The sequence below is a fragment of the Semicossyphus pulcher genome, unplaced genomic scaffold (genome assembly GCF_022749685.1).
Source record: "Semicossyphus pulcher isolate SPU_LCO1_2020_fin unplaced genomic scaffold, fSemPul1.0.p SCAF_15, whole genome shotgun sequence".
Taxonomy (NCBI): Eukaryota; Metazoa; Chordata; class Actinopteri; order Labriformes; family Labridae; genus Semicossyphus; species Semicossyphus pulcher.
This window is the reverse complement of record NW_027211659.1, coordinates 12,166,571-12,187,722: the sequence shown is the minus strand read 5'-3', so window position 1 is coordinate 12,187,722 and position 21,152 is coordinate 12,166,571. Positions and strand designations below refer to the sequence as shown.

The following is a 21,152-nucleotide window of genomic DNA, read 5'->3' as shown; positions in this document are numbered from 1 at the left end:
CCTCAGATACAGTAGAAAGATCACCCATGAATCACAGCAACATAAAATCTGAGCTAACCTTACCTATACCTTTTCCTTGTCACATTTTATGTAATGCATATAAAGTAAGATTTGTTTCCTCCAACTTTATTTTGCTTTAAAAAGGCCGACTCCCTCCCAGAGAATGTCCTATCACTGGAACAGTACACATGAGATTTCCTGCAGTGAACGGGGTCTATCCAACTGTGAGCGTTGACTGTAATCAGTCCATGGCAAGACTTGTAGTTTGGATTGTAAGGCGCCACAGATAGCACACACACAAAAACAACACACATAGATATTAGAGGATGTGACAGCTCCCCCCTCAGGGCGGAACGGTCCACAGAGGGATGAGATGGTCTTTTTGGGTCGCTGGAGATCGAGACGACTGAGACCAGGCTGTCTGACTATCTGATGAAAGAAAAAGGGCTGAGTAAGCAGCAAGAAAAGTCTTTGTTAGTTCAACCTGCGTCATTTTGGAAAAAACCTTTGTTGATATAAATCTCGAGAAAGTTTTAACAGCAAGGAATTTTAAGTCTGTGGGAATTTACTGCTGTTCTTCACCTGTTGTCCCTCTTGTTCAAAGGATAAATCATACAACGCTATGCTATAACTGCCATGCAGGGATAATACAGTCAATAAATCAGAAAGAGTCGGCACAGATAACAATTTGGTGTTTTAAATAACATTTACCAAGTTGTTTTAGACAACATGGTACAATGCAAAAAGGCTGCCTGCACATCCAGATACAAAACATGAAGGCCTACAACAGGTTTATTCTCTTTTAATGAGCACTAATCAACAAAGTACTTAATCATGGTCTTATATGGCTCTTAAGAGGACATACATTTATTCAAGTAGTGCACTGTACCTCATTTAAGATAACGTACTTCACTTCCTATCTATCTACTTCCTGTGCAGCTCTCTAACTCTAATCTACAACAGTTCAGAGGTCGATTTTGTACTTTTTACTCTATATTTGTTCTTTGACAGGTTTATTTACTATTTTGCTAATTTCATTGTATTGTTTGAGATCAACTTTGACTGAATGACACTTAATGACAACAGTCATGAACATTCATAAAGACTCATTCATGTTCATGACAGGTGTCATGTCAGTCTTATGCACACCCCTTCAAAGAAAGTGTTACCAGTATTTCTTTAATGGTTGGACTTTAAACTGAGTGTTATTTTTAATGTAAGACTTTTATTTGTAGCCTAATGGTGCCTTTTTTTGCAGTGTGGTGTTAATAGTACTTTGAATTGAGTTAGTCCTTATTATACCTATACCTAAGTATCTTTTTAATGCAGGACTTTTGCCATGTAATGGCATGTTTGGAAAATGGTGTTTGTACTACTTTTGTACTTTCTTTTTCAAAACTGGAGTTTTTTTTACAGGTTGTTGTTAGTAATACTTCTACTAAAGTAACTTTTTCAATGTAGGACGTATTTTACAGTGGTATAAGTAGGCTACTACCCTTACCTGAGTATGTTTTAGATGGCTGACTTTTACCTGATTATTATTTTCAATGTAGGACTTTTTGTAGACCTAATGGATTATCTTTTGCACTATGGTGTTAGTAGTACCATTAATTGAGTTAATTTTTCAATGTGACTTCAACTTGTAATGCTGTACTTTAACAGTATACTGTATGTACTACTTTTACTTTAATAAATGATTGTAATACTTCCTCCAACGGAAGTACAAAGCAAATACAGAAGCAAAAAGGTCAAATAAACTTTCCCTTACTTGGCGGGAAAAATCTTAATGTCAACAATAAAATATGCATTAAACTTTTCCATGGGGGGGCAGGCGCTAAGGGTTTCCCCCTGCTGTTGTGAAAAGCAGCCGCAGCTCGTCTGAATGAAAGCATTCTTCACTCCGTGCGGCTGACCAATAACTTTTCTTCAGTCTGTGGTGTTTGACGCGTCAGCCCGGCGCGCCCACTGCACATCTCAGCTCCACCGTCTCTTCACAGCAACACAGTTTAACTTGGATGGACTCACGGAAAGAGTACACACATGCTGCAGAGAGACTTCTGCAGAGGAGTGGGGAATCGAGGACGAGGCCCGGCAAAAAGGGAGTTACAAAGGGCTAAGTTAGCAGCCACTTTCATCCGGGAGCTAACGGCGTTTGCATCTATTCACTGAAAAAGGGAAGCGCTGCACTTTGGGGTAAGCGATGGACTCTTGTGTTCAGATTTGAACAAAAACTCTTCATGTTGATCCATTAAGTATGCCGATAGTGTGTATGTGGCACTTGCAATGTTGTGAACAGTTATTCCCTAATCGACAGGCTAGATATTTGTTACACAATCAAAGTTTCTGCATTGTTTACTGTGATTTTATGTAGACACAGGCTTGTTGATTGCACTGATTCCGCTTTTTCACCGATAACTTTCTGGTCTTTTTTTATTTTATTTTACTTTTTCTGTCCAGTGTAGTGATTTTCTTTCTTCTAAAATAACAGTTTTTTCTCTTTGAAATGTAGGTGTAACTACTCGTATTGTTCTTTTGGCTATTTTTTATTAACTTGTTTCTCTATTGTTTACAAAGGTATGCATACATGAAGTAGCTTTCTGATTAGGAGGACATACCCGTTTTATTATCTAATTATTTGTTTACTGGACTGATTCTGCAATCAAGTTTGAAGTATCTTTCAAGTAATTAATCAGCACATTTACAGATATGTGTTACATGTTTTATCATGCATATTGAGATTTAATTCATGTTTTTAATGTTGTTCTGTTAGTTTAAATACCTTTTTTCATTATACTGTTTCCTTTAACCTTTGTAGAGCTTATTAACAGGTTGTACATGTACATGAAAAATATCTTAAGTAATGTAATATAAATAAGTAAATTAAAGTATAATTTGGTTTTAATCTAGTTTAAGTAAAACTTGTCTTATTTTGGCCTTGATGACGATACAAATATAAGTGATATGTGATGAAATATAACCTTCTGTAATAACCGTGGAAAAGACACACATTGAAACACCCTGCCTTTTATCATCCAGACATAAACATTGTGCTTTTTGAAAACTCAGTAACGCTAAAGTTCATCCAGGCTTACTTACACAAAAAACAACATGAATCATCCCCTGAGGGCTTAGTCTGCCTCATCTGTCGGGCATCTCACTGTCCACACTGATGATCCAAGTGGATTTTGACACTATGTTCCACAGCTACTCGGGGCACACCCAGTCATAACTTCAACACAGAAACTGAATAATCGGAAAGAGGGGCAAGGCAGGAAACAGGATCCTTCTGGAGAACAGCCCGGCGTAAACAAACATTGTGAGGTGAGTAAACATGTTACAGGTTGATTACAACGGATGCAGATGTTTTTAAGCTCATTTTAAAGGAATGCATGATATCATTCGCTTCTCACAGATAAATCTACCACAGAGACACTTGCAACAATGAATGACTCCAGCGAAGACTATGGAAACTACACCTATGATTACTACCTGGAGTACGGCGACTTTGAGGATCTTAAAGTGGACCACAGGCAGACGGCAACCATGCACATCATCTCAGTGGTCATCTACACTATTTCCTTCGTGCTGGGTCTGATTGGAAATGGAATTGTCATTTGGGTGACAGCGTTTAAAAGCAAAAAGACTGTCAACAGTGTTTGGCTGTTCAATCTCGCCATGGCAGACTTTGTTTTCGTGCTGTTCCTACCCTTTTCCATTGATTACATACTGCGGGACTTCCACTGGGACTTTGGCGTGGCCATGTGTAAGATTAACTCATTTGTGTCAGTGATGAACATGTACGCCAGTGTGCTCTTCCTCACAGTGCTCAGCATAGACAGATATGTTTCACTGGTTCACCTCAACTGGTCTCAGAAGCACCGCACTGTGAGGAGAGCCTGGGTGGTATGTGGGTGCATATGGGTGCTAGCTGCTGCCTTGAGCAGTCCTGCACTGATTTTTCGTGACATATTGCGCTTACATGACAAGGTGGTGTGCTTCAACAACTTCCACGAAAGGGATGAACATACAGCAGCCATGAGACACATTATGATAGTGGTCATTCGTACTACTGTTGGCTTCCTTTTGCCTTTCACTGCAATATGTGTGACAGGCATACTTCTGACGATCAAAGTGAATCAATCTGGGAGCTCGGTGCGTCTATCCAGCTTCTCCAAAACGGTCTCAGCTGTTATTCTGGCCTTCTTTTTATGCTGGGCACCTTTTCATACTTTTAGCTTGATGGAGTTATCAATGCATTCCTCGTTTTATCTGCACAACATACTAAGAGCCGGCTTTCCTCTCGCCACCAGCTTAGGCTTTTTTAACAGCTGCATTAACCCCCTGCTGTACATGCTGCTGGGCAAAAAGGTGCGTCATATCCTGAAGCGTGCATGCCTTGATATTACTAAGAGGTCACTGAGAGAGCTCAGCCAGTCAGTCTCTGCAACTGAGATGGAGTCCGTGTCGGGAGGTCACCAGAATGGTGTGCCAGAGGAGACTGTGGAATCATCAACTCTATGATTACAACCATTATAAGACTATGCGTCAATGGAAAATACGAGGCTAAGTGGCTGTTACTTTAGCATAAATGTGGAAGAATATCAGAGCTGTTTTCCTATTTTGTTTTATTTGGAAGAAGCTATGTGTAATTACTCTGAATTTTCTTTCATTTGATGGACCAAGAAAAATACAACAGTTAGCGCATTGGAACAAATATGTATTTACATATTTTATTATTCTATTGTACTCTTGACGAACTGCATTTTTGGTTGTAACAGATGTAAAATGTGGAATATATCTATTTGTAATCTAGCATTAATATATGTTTATATAGTTTTATACCTACTGTCATCTATTAATATATTGTCAGATTTTTAAACTAGTTAAGAGTTGTATAAATGTTTTATTCTAATATATTCTAAATACATTTTTTCTTCTAAACATCTACTGTACTTTGTTTTAACACCTTCTTTGTATTGTTTCATTTGATGTAAGAGGGGTCTGTCAATGTAACCTCATTAAAGAGGGAGCTTTGATGTTTTATGTACAGACAGAGTCGATTTCCAGGTGGATTTCAGGGGGGCCTTGTAAGTGCCCTAACCCTTTCCATTTCCTGAGGGTCTGTTTACAAATTCAGCCATTTCCTGTTATTTCTCTCCGGTGAACTCTGACTTGTATAGATTAGATTACTGCGAGATGCCAGGAGTGCCGCCTAGTGTCAGGAAGGGCCGAATCCCTGGAATAACAATAAATAGGGAAATAGAGCAAAACATTTGACCCTCAATAAAAAATGTTCAACTGCACTCTATTGACAACTAAATTGGACCTTTTTTGTCCATCTTGTGGTCTGTGCATTTTAAAATATCTCATTAAGGCTGGTAGATGATTAAGACATATATTTACCCACTATACAATCTGAAAGTGAGGGGACAGCCCTGCTGTTACTACCACAGCACCACAGCTTGTCACCACAGCCTGTCACCAATGAGTGTAAATGAGATGAATAGCTGTTAAGAAGAGGGTTTACATTAACACTGTAATGGCTGTTGTTGAATAACTGTACGATTAGACTAGTAAGTATTTAGAGGAGAGAGGAAGCCTGCCTATTTGGATTATAGTATACAGGATTACTTAATCCGTGACGCAGCACAATAACAAGACAGTGCGCAATCTGCGTCGCTGGCAGTCTCACGAGGACAAACACTGGCAAGGTAAGCAAGTGGTCATCGCATTGTTCATTAAATATCATTCGGTCTATAGACATTTTACGTCCCGGAAACGATTACTGAATGCATGCTATTCTGTATATCACTTCTTCAATGAAATAAACTCTGAAATGTAGCCGGCTTAAATTCTATTGCCTTCATTGGTTCCGTTAGCTTGTTTGTAGCAAGATATGCTAACTTTGTGGGGCTAATATTGCACTTTATAAATACAATTTCACGCGCGGGCAGTTGATATTTAAAACGTTAGAGTAACGTAAACGTTAGCATACGTCAGAGCCGTGAGCTAACGGTCGGCTAACGATAAATAATGTCAACATTGCTAACCTTTACTTTAGCTTGACACATTATTTATCCAGCTGTTCGACATTTCCTTAACGTCCCAACATTATAACATGACACGTTTGTTTATACCATTATAGTGAAGTGAAACTCACCCTAAATAGTTTAGGCGTGATTTCCAAATACGCCACAGCATAGTTTTACTGCTTCTTGATGGACCCGGTGTTACAAACGTTAGCTAGCTTACTTACATTCGCATGGAGGATTTACTGTTTTCCTGGTTTTATCACAGACTAAACAGACTAATCTTGAAGCCTTGTTGTCAAATTAACAATTGTTTTAACCAAAAGAGCTAATGTTAGACCTTGCACGTGATGCTGCCTCTCTTTCAGCATGTTGCGTTTGTCTGCTGTGAGCCGGAGTCTCGTGCCAGCAGCTATTACCAAAGGGGGTGCGGCTGCAGCTAACAATGGTAACAATGTGCCACTTCATCAACTAATTGATTGATCATGCCTTCGATAAGCACAATGTGTGTCCTGTATTTCTGCAGAACACCCATTTGTTAATTGTGTGTTTTGAGTTAGCACCCGGAGCCTTGTCAGTTTGTTCCTCTGGTGGATTATAGGCAGGATTACAGCTTTGCCAAATTTGGTGCCAGGCTGTTGCTGGCTCAATTAGGCCAAGAGTTGTCAGTGGAAATAATTAGTCATTACTTTGAAAAAAGAAAACATTGTTAACATGATGTGATATAGAAATGATGGTTAATTATGTAACTGTTTAATTGGATGATGAGAGACAATATTGCTTTTTGTCTCTGCTTGAAGCTCGCTATGCAGCTACAGCAACTGCACCTGCCAGTAACCTCCTGGAGGTGTTTGTGGATGGGATGCCTGTCATGGTGGAGCCAGGAACCACTGTGTTGCAGGTAATGCAGTATATTCATGCAAAAATTTCCTGTCATCTTGACGCATTGTTATCAGATTTAACACTGTGACTCATTATTGTCCCAGGCATGTGAGAAAGTAGGAATGCAGATTCCTCGCTTCTGCTACCACGAGCGCTTGTCAGTTGCTGGAAACTGTCGCATGTGTCTTGTGGAGATAGAGAAGGTTCCAAAGGTAAGTTTAAAGGCTGTATATGTGTGTTATTTTGTAGCCAAGCTTTATTTCTTTTCCTACCATGAAAGAGATTGAGCTGTGCCTACTTAAAATTATTTTCTTTTCTTTTAGCCAGTGGCGGCTTGTGCTATGCCAGTCATGAAGGGGTGGAACATTTTAACCAACTCTGACAAGACAAGAAAGGCCAGGTAGGATCAAACTCACAAGTAAGACATTATAAGCTTTGTTTTTCACTGATAATATATATATGTTTTGTTGTATTAATATTGGTCTGTAATAATACAACATTTTCTGTGGGACATTTTGGTTTTTTAATTTTACACAGAGAGGGTGTGATGGAGTTCCTACTGGCTAACCACCCATTAGACTGTCCAATCTGCGATCAGGGAGGAGAATGTGATCTGCAGGTAACAATAACTACTATCCGACTAGATTTTTTTTTCTCATAGACTTGATTGTGTGTCAAACATTGATTTCTTTAGAATATATCAAATCGACTTATAAGACTGAACACTGTTTTGTGTGAAGGACCAGTCCATGCAGTTTGGCAGTGACAGGAGCCGCTTCACAGAGGGCAAAAGAGCTGTGGAGGACAAGAACATTGGCCCTCTCATCAAAACCATTATGACTCGCTGTATCCAGTGCACTCGCTGTGTGCGGTGAGCTATCCATCAATTATATCTAGATTAAGTTGAGTGGCAGTTTAAATTTAGAATTATAAGTATTATGTTTTGTTCTTTTGCTCCGACAGCTTTGCAAGTGAGATTGCAGGTGTGGAGGACCTGGGCACTACTGGCAGAGGCAATGACCTGCAGATTGGGACCTATGTGGAGAAGATGTTCATGTCTGAGTTATCTGGGAATGTAATTGATATATGTCCAGTGGGGGCCCTGACTTCTAAACCATATGCTTTCACTGCTCGGCCTTGGGAGACCAGGTTCTTGGATGACTTTGCTTGACATTTTTATTAACATCTTGGGATAACGGTTAGTTTTTACACATGTACTCTATTCGTTTTTCAGGAAGACTGAATCCATTGATGTTCTGGACGCTGTTGGTAGCAACATTGTTGTGACCACTCGAGGGGGTGAGGTGATGAGAATCCTGCCTCGTCTTAATGAAGATATAAATGAGGAGTGGATTTCAGACAAAACCAGGTTCCTGTCTTATCACACTAAGTTCTTCACAGATGTACGTACATTTTTAGTAAGATGTCTGCATCTGAACTCTTCCTTGCTTTCATGCCGACAGGTTTGCTTATGATGGACTAAAGAGGCAGAGGCTTACTCAGCCCATGATGAAAAACGAGTCTGGACAGTTGGTTCCAACAACCTGGGAGGATGTGCTGACTCGAGTTGCTGGAGCAGTATGTAATTTATTATTAAATGACCCATAACAGTGTGCGATAGTTTGCAACTTTTGGTTTCAAAATACCTTCTGTTTCACTCGACAGTTGCAGGGAGTTGAGGGAAAAGATGTTGCTGCTGTTGTCGGAGGCTTGGCGGATGCAGAGGCTCTCATTTCCCTAAAAGACTTGCTAAATCGTTTGAATAGTGATAATTTATGCACTGAGGAAGTGTTCCCAATGGCTGGAGCTGGGTAAGACTATAGAAAGAGTTTAAGCTTCTAAAGACAAAGCCAGATGTACTAGCGCTGATGTTAGGTTTTTATTTTGACCCTGAATTTTTTAGATCTGACCTGCGTTCAAACTATCTTCTGAACACTGGGATTGCTGGCATTGAAGAAGCTGACCTGCTGCTTCTGGTTGGCACAAACCCACGCTATGAGGCTCCTCTGTTCAATGCACGAATCAGAAAAGGGTTAGTTAAATGCTGTAAATTCAGTATAACTGGTTGTTGAAAAGTGTTAAAGTATTAAATCTGATGTATGTTGAACATAAATCCATGTCCTCTGATATGATATTGGTACCTCTGATTCAGCTGGCTTCATAATGAGTTGCAAGTGGCTCTCTTGGGAAAAAAAGTGGACCTCAGTTACACATACGACCATCTTGGGGAATCTGGCACGGTTCTTCAAGAAATTGCGTCAGGAGCTCATCCGTTTTCCCAGGTAACATTGTTAAAGCACTGAATGTTATAAGTCAACTGGAGTGCCTCTTCCTTATACTTTGTCTTTTATCTGCTCTTGCAGGTCCTGGCTGAAGCAAAGCATCCTGTTGTTGTGGTTGGAAGCGGTTGCCTGCAGAGAGAGGACGGAGCTGCGATAATGGCTGCTGTGTCAACTATTGCGCAGAATGCTCGCGTCAGCAGTGGTGTGGAGGAAACCTGGAAGGTTCTCAATGTGCTTCACAGGTCAATGTCTTGGAAAATTTAAAGTGACAGGACAATGTTAAGGACGGATATTTATACTAATATCTTTGCTGTTGTTTTCAGGGTTGCCAGTCAAGTGGCTGCACTTGATCTTGGGTACAAGCCAGGAGTGGAGGCTATCAGAAAGAACCCACCCAAAGTTCTGTTTCTGCTAGGAGCTGATGCTGGCTGCATTACTCGGCAAGATCTCCCGAAGGATAGCTTCATAATTTATCAAGGTCAGCTTTTTTATTGCGCAGCATCAGAAGCGCTTTCATTTAGAGTAATTTATGTATGGCAGATGAGAGAGGCAATGTAATTCCATTTTACATGTGCAGAAGGAAAAACCCTGAGTAAATGCATACAGGATCTAAATGAATGCAGGTGCTGGATACTTAACAATCAAATATCTAAACCTAGTTTAACAATGATTGGATTTTTGACCAGAGTGTTTGCTTTCCCAGCATTATCAACAAAAAGATCAAGTTGGAAAAATAGTGGGTTTTTTTCAGGTTTATTCTTGAAGGATCTATGTCAAGGAGCTTTACCTTTTTCTTGCTCAATTTCAATGCCCAAACCTCACAGGTCATCACGGCGATGCCGGTGCACCAATGGCTGACATCATACTTCCCGGAGCTGCATATACCGAGAAATGTAGCACCTATGTGAACACTGAAGGCCGTGCCCAGCAGACCAAAGTGGCTGTGACTTCTCCTGGCATGGCTCGGGAGGACTGGAGGATCATCAGAGCCATATCTGAGGTATACAACAACAAAAGATAATCATTACACAAAAATAATAAAGAATAAGACTAAATGGTGTCTTTTTTTAAAGCTTGCTGGAGTGACCCTGCCATATGACACCATTGATGAAGTGCGTGATCGCCTGGCAGAGGTTTCCCCAAGTCTGGTGCGATATGATGACGTTGAGGAGGCCAACTATTTTAAACAGGCGAACGAATTGTCCAAGGTCAGCTTTCCTCTTCCTACAGCATGTGTTCAGTTTCTCACAGAGAGGGCACTAATACAGTTTTATTTTAATATCATCTTACTTTGCTTCACATTATTTTCCTTGATGATTATAATATCTGGCTTATGTCTTTCAGGCTGTAAACCAGGCTGTCCTCACTGAACCCTTAGTCCCTCCACAGCTCACTGTGAAGGATTTCTATATGACAGGTGGGTCACTGCTACTCCAGGAAAAAAAGTAGCTTTTATATCAATTTCTTAATTTCAATATATACCGATGTCGCCAATAAGAACAAACTCATACGTATAACATAAGCCGCCAAAATAATTGGCCTCCCCACCCCCAACCACTCAAACCTCAACAGCAAAGCCATCACACAGAGCACATATCATTGTACATGACCTCGAACACCCCCTCAATTCATCCTTCACGCTGCCTCCATCAGGTCGCAGATACAGGGCTCTGGCCTTTAAAAGGGCACGCTATGGTAGGAGTTTTGTTCCCTCTGCCATAGCATCATTAAACAACACCGCCCTGAAACGGAAGGGAGGGACATCTCGTTATGTTATGTTCCTTTTGTACGCGGTATCTATGTGATCTATGTGTCTGAGAGGCACTTGTACAGACTGGCAACAAATTTCCTGCAAAGGAAAATAAAGAATCTAAGCTAAGAAAAAAATTAACTTATAATCTTAAAGTCAAAATTGTCCTAGATAATAAGATAAGCTTTTACAGCTTAAGCTAATTTGCAATTTGTCCTTATTTGCCTTTATTGACCGCTATTAAAAGAGCTTTTTTCCAAAGCAGCTAGACCCAAATGATGATTCCCCAAGAGTTTAACATTGTTATCAATGAATAAACACATCCTGTTTACATCTCAGTCATCAGAGGATGGGGAAAAAAATTAAGTGCTGTTACTAGTGCTGATACTGTTCACGACAGTCTGATTCTCTGCAGGAACTTTTTTATTTCTTGACTTCGAATTTTTTATATGCGTATTATTTTACCACCAGAATTTGGAGCCCTACTTTTATTATTTTAATTTACGTCCCATGTAACTGAGTCTGCATAAAAAAAAAAAAGTATTATGAGTATTATATTACTTTTTTCCTTATATTTGTATTATATATATGTGGGTTTTACACACCCACATGACATAAAACATTATGTTGCTGCAAACCCGTACTCTACTATCATAGCACCGTTGCATCCCTAACAACAGGGTTTTAAAAGCAAATTTTCATTCAACTTTTTTTTTTTAATCAAACCATCATAACGCATTGATTTTCTAGTTATTCCCATAATTATGCTGATTTTTGTAGCAGTTTAAGTGTACAGATTTAAAATCTGCTATCAATCTTTTCCCACAGATCCGATAAGCAGAGCCTCACAGACGATGGCCAAGTGTGTGAAAGCTGTCACAGAGGGAGCACAAGCTGTGGATGAGCCAGCCATATGTTAAAGCCCAGTGGATAGCCATCTATACATCACTGGCTGAAAAAAATGATACGCACAAGTCCGCTATTTGCACATTCCTGGAAACCTATTTATTTGCACTTGAGTTTTACTGTAGCAGATGTTATACAATAGATGCCTCTTCATCTATACACATTATGGAACTGACTCCCTTTATTAACCTGCAGAAATGTGTGTATGAGCTACTTTCAAGGTGAAAATGTAAGCATTGGTTTACCAAATCTCCAGAAATGCACTCCTGACAGTTTGTTTTCACCTGTTAGAACATTTACATATTAGTAGCTGTGACCAAAGGTTTTAAAATCCTTATCCTTCTAAGATAATTCTAGTATTTTTGTCATCCTGTGAAATTAACAGCTTAAAAAAGTGTTAAGATTATATTTTCCTAAAGGTATATGGAGTATATTACAAGTGTAGCTTTTTGTCTAATAATGAATAAATCCGTTTTCTGTAGCAAACCTGATGATCTTTACAAACGCCCTATTTAAGTTTGTACTGTAATTATTTATGAATGTTACTGTTGTGTTTTGGTGTGATAATAGTTACCTTTTCCAGTCCCTTGCTTCTGTATCTACTTGGCACGTGGCTCATCATCAGTGATCAGCCGGCAACAGTGTGGCAGCAGAGCTGGTAACTCATTCATATGGAAGACGATAGCCGTGGTCCAGGTGGAATATACACTCTAACACTTTGCTGAACCTCTCAGCCCTTATGATTTACCGCAATTGCTTTAAACCTGGAGAGATGTAAACTGCATTGTCATTAGTTCAAACTAATTTCTTTCATAAAGACAAAAACATGACATTTCTTCAATGTAGGGGCTTTTAACAAAGTTGAATTTCCAATATGGTAGGAGAGGTTGTTGTTGTTGAGCGGGTTGTTGTCATGTCCCCGCAGTGCCTGTAGTGGTGCTGTGAGGAGTCTGCTGTGGATCCAACAAAAATCCTCAGCAGTCTACCTACGGCTTGTAATTTGCTCTGGATAGCCTATATTTACATGCATCCTTATTTCAAGATAGTCTGAACTCGATGAAGATCACTGTTACTATCCTATCTCGAATATCGATACACAAATAGCCTAGCTGATCCTAAGCGTCTTTTCAGCCGTCTATCTGGAGCGAATACCTTACACAGCCCATACCAGTTCAAGGTAAGCGAAATCGTATACAGCCTCGGTCTCGATTTCTGAGTTAACCGTTTTACCTGGGCCTCAGTCGGCCAGACGTTCCAAGTAGAGGCCGCTGTGCTATCAGGGCTAAGAGGCCCCTAAATAATGACTCATTTATTTTATAACTTGTGATCCGAACAAATGACTCAGGGCCTTAAGCAGAAGTAGGGAGTTGAGTGATGTCAGTAGTTTTAAGTCCTGTAGACTGCTATTGGCACATTATGTAACGATAGAGGCTATAATTCATATCGATTTTAACGGAGGCCTTCGTGGACAGGCCGTAAGCCTCGTATGTAGACCCTTTGTTAGAAAGTATTTGGCCATAAATGTCTCATGTTTAAATACACTAAAATCCAACGACTGTGGCCGATCACGTATAGCTGCCCTTGTCTGATTATGCTTGCATTTCCCTACATAAAACTAAACTGAAAATAGACCTTTATAGTGTTACTGTTTGCTGATGTTTCCGTTTCCTGGTTAGCTACCGCCTACTAATGTGTGTTTTTAGCTTTGATAGCTTTGCTAGCTTACCACCAAATTACACTTTTCGTGTTTGGTCTTTTCCAAAAAATATGTGTGAGCCTTAAGCCGGATAAAGGTATGTTTTATATAGCAGGACAAGGGTGTGTGTTGCGCACATATATGTAAATAGTTTTATTATTTAAAGTTTCACTTCGGCTCCAAGCTAGCTCCTCGGGCTAAAGTGGCAGTTAAGCTCGCTAATGTTAGGAGCCGTTAGCTGCCTGTCCGGTTCTCCGTCTTTACTTACAGTCGTTTACGTTAACCCAAGCTTATACGAATGGTATCCAGTCAACCTGTACGTGTTTGGCCAACATGTACCTCAGCTGTCAGGATCATACTGCTCTCTTAGCCAACTTGAAAACACTTTTTCTTTCTAAAAAAGTAGCAGCTAAGCTACTGCTGAAGCTGGGAAGCTAACGGTGTAATAGTTAAGTGTATTGTGATAAACCTGTAGCATCCTATTTGTAATGGTCATTTATCATGAAGCGTTACATTTAAAAGCAGATTTTGTATTCTTTGCCGAAACTTGAAAGTTGAATTTTAATGTAGTGTTGAGCTTGTCTTGTAATGATGCCCTAAATGTCACACTAGCAAGTGACAGTTACATAGCATTTAACTTTGTCATGCAGACTACAGGCATGCAATATTCTGTTTTACCACCATCAGTCTATCTTTTAAGTGCTACCTCGAAGGATAATTGAACACACTGTTGAATAAAATTGCCTAGTTTCTGTTTACCAGCCGTTTCTCAATGAGAGATTTTGACACTGAAAATTAGAGGGCGCAAAAGCAACTGGTCAGTATTCAGAGGCAAAGTTTGTCTGGACTATAATGTGTTTTAACCTCTGCCAACTTTTATGTGTTATTCATAGCATACTCTAGATTCTAACATGACGAAAAATATTGAATTTCACAGTTTTCTTCTGAAAAAAAAAAAGGTTGTCATCTAATACAAATGGGCTGATTAAGCAGTCAGCGGTTGTAGAGTTTAATGTTTCCCTGCCTCTGTACCCTGTATGTGCATGCATGGTTACCTCTGTAGTATGAAGAGTTTGTGATGTAACTCTTGGTTTCCCCTGACTTTATCCCATCAGCTGATGTTGTCACGAACAAGAGTAACGTGATGTATGAAGGCAAACACATACACTTCTCAGAGGTGGACAATAAGCCGTTGTGCTCATACAGCCCAAAGCTCTGCAAGCAGCGCAGACTAAATGGCTATGCTTTCTGTATCCGGCACGTCCTGGAGGATAAAACAGCCCCCTTCAAGCAATGTGAATATGTGGCCAAGTACAACAGCCAGAGGTGTACCAACCCCATCCCCAAGTCTGAGGACCGCAGGTGTGTATGTTTGTTTGCACTTTTTTTGTGTGCAGAAAACTTGATGCTGCAGGTGTGAATAGTATGCTGAGGATGTGCTCTTGTTTTTCAGATACTGTAACAGCCACCTGCAGGTCCTGGGCTTTATCCCTAAGAAGGAACGGAAAAAGAAACATGATGCTTTGGAGGACATGCGCTCGCGGGCTCACCTGGAGTCAGTGGCTCTCAACATAACTGTGCCCTCATTAGCTCTGAAAGCCTCCAATGGTCTTGATGAACTTCCACCATCTCCCCCATGTACACGCCTGTTACCCCTCCCAGACGGGGAACTCCTGGACCCTTTTGCCTTTTACGAGGATGACACAGACGGTGAGGATGTGGGAGCTCCTCGGAAGGCCAACGCCATCAAAAAGAAACTACAGAGTCGCCTGGTGCTCAACCAGAAACTCTGTCATGACACGGACCTCTTCCAGCCACCTCCTGAGCACTTTAGTCCCTCCCCCGTCTCCCGCGTCCACCCCTCCTCACCGCTCAACACTCATCTCCCACGGCAGCAGTCAGGTCTTCTTCAACCACCCCAGCACTCCAGCGTGACTTCCTTCATCTTCCCAGGAAAGCAGCAGGGTTTATTATGCAATCCATCACCACCTCAGACGGTCAACTTTCTGCCTCCAGGGATGCCCGCAAATGCAGCACCCAGTCCAGTGCAACCCTCTGGGCCATCACTCAGCAGGAAAATGCCTTTCACTGCTACGCACTTGCCTGTTAGTTGCAAGGACAGTGGCAGTAGCAATCAGCGGCATGTGGTTGTCATGCGTCCCGCTGCCTTCTCACCTTCTGCCAGCTGCTTGGCCAGGTTGCAACACCTGGTGCAGCTCTGTGCCAAGAGACACCGGGAGCATGGAGACCTATTTCCTCATCTAGGTGCCTAATTTAAATACATTAACCATCACTTTTTAAACTCTGTTTTTCTTACTTATGAATTAGATATGTGCTTGCTGAGATGCTAAGCTGCTCTAACAAATCGTCTTCCAGGATTGGACTGGTCTGAAGATAGCGCTGACGATGATGACGAAGAGGAGGCTGTGACATTCGTTCCTATCCAGAGCTCTTTGAGACCACAGAATGGGTTGGTATCCCTGTGCTTTACCCCATAATAGGGTATAGTCTGTCTTGACACTTCTCTTCATGACTCCATTAATTGTTCTATAAACAGGCTAGAAGAAGACAGAGGTTCCTCGCGGAGAACACGGCTACTTCGGCTTTGCTCGTACCTCCGAGAAAAATACAAGCACATGTGCAGGGAGGAGAGGGCGAGTATCCGCCAGAAGAGATATCGCTATGCCTTCCGCAAAGCCTTGCTGCAAGCTGCCAGTAACAACCCCGATTGTGCCGGGCAGCTGATCCAGGAATTACGTGGTGCCTCTCAAAGCTCCTCAAGGTGCCCCACAATTGTCACATTTGTCATTTTAGTTTATCTCTCAGGAAAACAGTCCGACAAAACCCTGTGTGTAATAGAGACATCAAGTGTACGTCCAGTGTCTAATGAGTCCTGGTTGTGTATATCTCTACAGCATTTCTCCAGCAAGGCAGCAGAACACAGATACAGGGACGTGCACTGGCAGCACAAAGGGCCAGGCCTGCAACAACAGAGCTCTGCCTTTCACTCAACACTGCTTTCAGCGTATCCTTTCCACCACATCACTGATTGTTCCGATTGGTCGCTACAAGTGTCGAAAAATGGCGGTGATTCTTTTTGCTATTTGAAAATGTATTTTTTTCAAATCATGATCTCATGCTCTGTTGTCGAGTGTTTCTTGTTGTTTCCTTGATTGTTCTCTGTAGACATTTTGTTGAATCGTTCCCAGCAGCTCTTCGCGAGTTGTACAGCCAAATTTGCAGATGGTCAGCAGTGCTCCATCCCTGTGTTTGATATCACGCACCAGACACCACTCTGTGAAGAGCATGCCAAAAAAATGGTGAGTGAAGTTTGGCATTATGGGAAATATTTTTTTGTGTTTTTTTTAAGGGTAAATATCTGCTGACTTATCATAAAGATTAAAAGTAAGAGGAAACAGCAAGCCTGTCCATGACGACTAAATGATCTTCCATTATTCCACGCAGGATAACTTCCTGCGAGGGGACGGTAACAGACGAGTGCAGCACCAGCAGCAGCAACAGCGAAAGCCACGTAAAAAGACCAAACCACCGGCGCTCACCAAAAAACACAAAAAGAAGAGGAGGAGAGGGCCGCGGAGGCCTCAGAAACCCATCCCGCCAGCGTTGCCGCAGGGGAACCTGGGAATGCCTTCTACAAGCCTCACCATGCCCTCGCAGGCCAGCATCAGGTCTGCTACTCCTGTGTCGCTACACTGTTGAGATAAAAGTCAGTGAAAGATGCTTCTTCTCTAAGCATGTTTTTATCTCATTTTTGTTGCAGGAGTCCTTCAACTCCAGACCTGAGCACAGAGGAGCTTCCTGACGACATCACCAATGAAATGGCAGACATTCCAAATGACCTTGAGCTAAACCAGGAGGATTTCTCCGACGTGTTACCCAGACTACCTGACGACCTGCCGGACTTTGACTTGTTTGAAGGTTGTCATGCAGCTCTTTTTTTGTGCACTGCCTTTTATGTGTTAAGTAACAAAGCCCACCGAAGGATGTTCTAATGATAAATGTTTGTGTTTGTAGGTAAGAACGGGGAGTTGCTGCCCACCACGGAGGAGGCTGAGGAGCTGGTGCGTGCACTGCAGGCTATGGGGTCCTACCCAGACTCTCTGGTGTGCCTGACCTCAATCGGAGACCTGGCTCCCTCTGAAGGAGTGGACCACCGAGCCATGACCGTGTTCCCCGGTCCGGTCCAGCCGGGGGGGATGGGGGACCTGCTGAACAGCCGCATCCCTGCGGAGAACTTCACCAGCCTGGAGCTGGAGGACAACCTACTACAGTCCTCTGGGGGTCAGTTTCCCCCCTCACCGCCATCTCAGTCCGCTAACCAGCCCCCGACGTCGGGCTCCAACCTGACCTCATCCTCTTCATCTACCGTAGCCCCCTCCACCACCTCCCTGCTCACTCAGACCTCCATAACAGAGCGAACGTTTTCCCGGACACACACATCACATGTGCTGGCCAAGTCGGACGCACCCACATCGTCTCCCCAAGGCAGCCACTACAGCAGTGAGCACGTGCCCTCCCCGTACAGTGACCACATATCCTCCCCCCATGCCAGCTCCTTCCAGACGGACCCCCCTCTGCTGCTGGAAGTCCCTCTAAGCGGGGCACCAGGACCCCCGCGCTCGTCATGGAACAATCTCCCTCTCCCCCTCACCGACCCCGCGCAGTTTGGCAATCTCATAGGATCCGAAAGTCATCTCATATCCACCTCCCTGTCCACTCCCCCGGCCACCACCCACTCTGTGACGCTGCAGCCCATGGCTGCGCTCTCAGCGATGCCTCAGAGCGGCCTAACAGGTCTAACGACTCCCTCCGCCCCCTCGCCCTCATCACATGATCTCCTGACCTCCACACAGCCCAAGCAACAGCTCCCTCAGTTCAGCGCGGCCTTTGGCCATCAATTGGCCTCCCACAGTGGCATCCCGAAAGACGTGCAGCCCAGCCACAGCTCCACAGCGCCCCCAGCTGGCTTTTCAATAGTTAGTGCCACCGCTGCAAGTGCCAAAAGCGCCACACCACCTTTCACGCAGAGTAAATGAGAGCAGGCGTCCTGCAGCGGCTGCATTACGGCCTGTGGACTCACAGTCACTTAGAACCCAGTCGACCACCCGTCTCCATCTGCTACATGTGTGCAATGTGGTAATAGTGCACTATTTGATAATGAATTTGCACAAACCTCAGATTATCCTCAATATTTTCTATTTTCCTTCTTTCATCCTGCAGCCAGACGGTCTCTGGGATTTTAAGTCAGTGTGAGTCCACTCGTTCGATGCCTTGTGGTTTCCTCAGCAGGGGGCGAGACTCTGTGATGAAATGAACAGGTGAATGGTGGAAGGACCTTAACAGAGATTATGTGTCACACTCAGTGGCCGCTTTGCCACTTAAAAGTCCTGTCTTTAATGATCAACTGTACCCTGCCTTGCTCAGATGGCCATTTTTATTTCCACCTGTCCGACACACTGCTTCTGTCACCCTCTGAAAAAGACGAGTACTGGTTGTGATCTTTGTGACCCATTATGTTTCAAGCTATTTAACTGTTATCATGATATAGAATCTTACTGAGTCAGATTTCACAGTCATATGGATTTACCAAAATACTTTTAAACAGCTGTTTTTATATTGTGTATACTGTTTATGTGCTCATTTATTGGTTCGCTCAGACGTCAAATATCTCTGACCTCACCATTGGTTGTGGGACTCTGAGTGGCCTAGTAGACACTTGAAGGTAAATATAGTTTCTTAAAGCAATAAACACATTAACATAACTCTAGCATCGTAAGGTATTTTATTGATCTCATTACATGTAGCTTCATTTACTGAATCAAGGCTGGATCAGGAAGATGTTTTGGCCTCTGCAGGTTGTTGTAAACGTTTGGTTTTACAGCAGTTTCTCTCAGAAGGAGAGCCTCTAGAGATCAATGATCAGGTCAGCCTAACTTCTTCTCTCGAGTGGATTTTCAAGGCTAATAAATGAGTTTCAGTGTTAATGTTTGGGGTGATGATGGCGCAATCCAGGGACTTTTAAGTGTCTACTCTCAAAGGTGCTCTCTGGTCCACTAAACAATGGTCTTTAATGAATTTTATGTCACTGAAAAGTCAAATTCAGCTTCAGGACTTCAAGGAAACTCACTAAAAAAAAATCCCAGTGAAGGCGTAGGTAGTGATTTACTGTCTGTTTTACTCAGTGGTTTTTAAGCTAAATGCAAACCTGGGGTCTGATTTTTAATTACAAACGAGAACTGAGAGCTCCTCCCCTGTCTGTTAACGACTCACACAGCAGTACAACCATGGCTTTTAATAGATATTATATAAGACATTTGACAGATTGTCAGACATTGTTGAGTATTAGGTATATAGAGTAGCAGTCTCTATCTTGGGGTTTGTCGGTGAATTATTGAGTAGCAATGGATTGAAATTATTTGCAATGTATTCAGTGGAACCTGTGTCTTGTAGAATGAGTCTCTTGTTTTTTAATGGCTATCAAAACGCTCGTTACGTTCTCTATGAAGTTGGAGGGATCAATGTTTGTATGCTGTGTATGATTGTTTTTACTCTGATGGAGAATGCTTTTGATAGCTATTAAACTCCAGGGGGGAAAAAAAGTGGGATTGCATGGGGCGTAATTAATATAATGAAGTAATGGTCACTGGCTTGATTCTTGATGGTATAAATCATAGGAATACACATCATTTCATTTTGTGGAGAAAAACAGTACAGCATGTTTTTCCAACATCGATTTGCACAGCAGCGGGTGGAGGCCGGTGGTGTTCACATGTCCCATGTCTGTCTTGCCTTTTTTTTTTTTTTAAGTTTGTTGTTCGGACGCTCATTAAATGAACAGCTGCCATCATTACCGGCTCTGAGCCTGCACCAGAACCCCCCCTCCCCATTCCTCCCCATTTCCAGCTGTGAGGAGGCCCAGTTCTGTCTCTCCCTTCCAAAGAGAAAACACATCATGAAGTGTAAACCCGTAGCTCCACCAGAGACGACTGGGCCTCTCAAGTTACTGCAGTGTTTCCACTAATAATCGTTAACACGGTGCCCCCGGAAAGTTCAATTAAAAAGAATAATTCTGAAATGTTTGCAAGGCATTACTGCTGTATCCACATAGCATGAGATTAATCACCGCACCAGTTTTCTCTTTGAAGATCACGTAGAACAAAACGAACAGGGCTCGTAGGCACATTTAACTGCTTGAATTCAGAAATGGCTGACAAATTCCTATACTCATTGAATGTACTGTATTACTGTTTTTAAAGATAGGATGAGCTAATCTAGTCACCTTTTGTTATTGGTCCTTGTTTAATTTGTCTAAGGTATTTTTTGTATACAAAGGTTTACATTTTTATGTATATTTTCTTGTGTACAAATGATGTAATATGTGTACAAACACTGTATGTAATATCTGTATATAGTGTGAGAAATTTGATCTTTTGTTTTTGGATGTATAAATAAAACTTGCTGTGAGGTATTTGCTGACATGGTTTGTGGTCGGTGTTTTCTAAACTGGTGACACATCGTTTCCATCTAACAGGATGAAGTGCGGTGCACGCTGCAACAGGCTTATGTTACATTTAATCTTAAGTTTT

At 42.1% G+C, this 21,152-nt stretch overlaps 3 protein-coding genes across 5 annotated transcripts; all 3 read left to right on the top strand.

Moving 5' to 3' along the window:
* The first annotated feature begins 1,973 nt into the window (after positions 1–1,973).
* On the top strand, positions 1,974–4,840 carry cmklr2 (chemerin chemokine-like receptor 2). 2 transcript variants are annotated; one of them, XM_069663354.1, is made up of 3 exons: positions 1,974–2,193; positions 3,205–3,321; positions 3,413–4,840. In XM_069663354.1, exon 3 carries the CDS (start codon positions 3,442–3,444, stop codon positions 4,519–4,521), a length of 1,080 nt encoding a protein of 359 aa, XP_069519455.1. In that variant the 5' UTR covers positions 1,974–2,193; positions 3,205–3,321; positions 3,413–3,441; the 3' UTR covers positions 4,522–4,840. The 2 variants fall into 2 exon arrangements, with proteins under 2 accessions (XP_069519455.1, XP_069519456.1); XM_069663355.1 differs by lacking the exon at positions 1,974–2,193 and having other exon boundaries at positions 2,726–3,321.
* An 833-nt stretch (positions 4,841–5,673) lies between these two features.
* On the top strand, positions 5,674–12,351 carry LOC138592176 (NADH-ubiquinone oxidoreductase 75 kDa subunit, mitochondrial). 2 transcript variants are annotated; one of them, XM_069662860.1, is made up of 19 exons: positions 5,674–5,711; positions 6,398–6,477; positions 6,830–6,930; positions 7,016–7,123; positions 7,235–7,311; positions 7,449–7,530; positions 7,652–7,782; positions 7,875–8,060; positions 8,146–8,280; positions 8,375–8,489; positions 8,577–8,722; positions 8,815–8,943; positions 9,064–9,193; positions 9,275–9,435; positions 9,517–9,671; positions 10,018–10,193; positions 10,267–10,401; positions 10,538–10,610; positions 11,772–12,351. In XM_069662860.1, the coding sequence occupies exons 2-19, from the start codon at positions 6,399–6,401 to the stop codon at positions 11,861–11,863; spliced, it is 2,211 nt and encodes a 736-aa protein (XP_069518961.1). In that variant the 5' UTR covers positions 5,674–5,711; position 6,398; the 3' UTR covers positions 11,864–12,351. The 2 variants fall into 2 exon arrangements, with proteins under 2 accessions (XP_069518961.1, XP_069518962.1); XM_069662861.1 differs by lacking the exons at positions 5,674–5,711; positions 6,398–6,477; positions 6,830–6,930; positions 7,016–7,123 and having other exon boundaries at positions 7,272–7,329.
* A 561-nt stretch (positions 12,352–12,912) lies between these two features.
* ino80da (INO80 complex subunit Da) lies at positions 12,913–21,120 on the top strand. The gene is made up of 10 exons (XM_069662608.1): positions 12,913–13,026; positions 14,661–14,907; positions 14,999–15,810; positions 15,922–16,015; positions 16,103–16,327; positions 16,461–16,570; positions 16,732–16,865; positions 17,011–17,234; positions 17,327–17,484; positions 17,581–21,120. The coding sequence occupies exons 2-10, from the start codon at positions 14,690–14,692 to the stop codon at positions 18,600–18,602; spliced, it is 2,997 nt and encodes a 998-aa protein (XP_069518709.1). The 5' UTR covers positions 12,913–13,026; positions 14,661–14,689; the 3' UTR covers positions 18,603–21,120.
* The last annotated feature ends 32 nt before the right edge of the window (positions 21,121–21,152 follow it).

Coding starts and splice junctions, on each gene's coding strand:
- cmklr2 (XM_069663354.1), top strand. CDS start 3,442: ATGAATGACTCCAGCGAAGACTATGGAAACTACACCTATGATTACTAC.
- ino80da (XM_069662608.1), top strand. CDS start 14,690: ATGTATGAAGGCAAACACATACACTTCTCAGAGGTGGACAATAAGCCG. Junction 14,908..14,998: donor CCCAAGTCTGAGGACCGCAG/GTGTGTATGTTT, acceptor CTTGTTTTTCAG/ATACTGTAACAGCCACCTGC. Junction 15,811..15,921: donor AGACCTATTTCCTCATCTAG/GTGCCTAATTTA, acceptor ATCGTCTTCCAG/GATTGGACTGGTCTGAAGAT.
- LOC138592176 (XM_069662860.1), top strand. CDS start 6,399: ATGTTGCGTTTGTCTGCTGTGAGCCGGAGTCTCGTGCCAGCAGCTATT. Junction 7,783..7,874: donor CAGTGCACTCGCTGTGTGCG/GTGAGCTATCCA, acceptor TTGCTCCGACAG/CTTTGCAAGTGAGATTGCAG. Junction 9,672..10,017: donor TAGCTTCATAATTTATCAAG/GTCAGCTTTTTT, acceptor CAAACCTCACAG/GTCATCACGGCGATGCCGGT.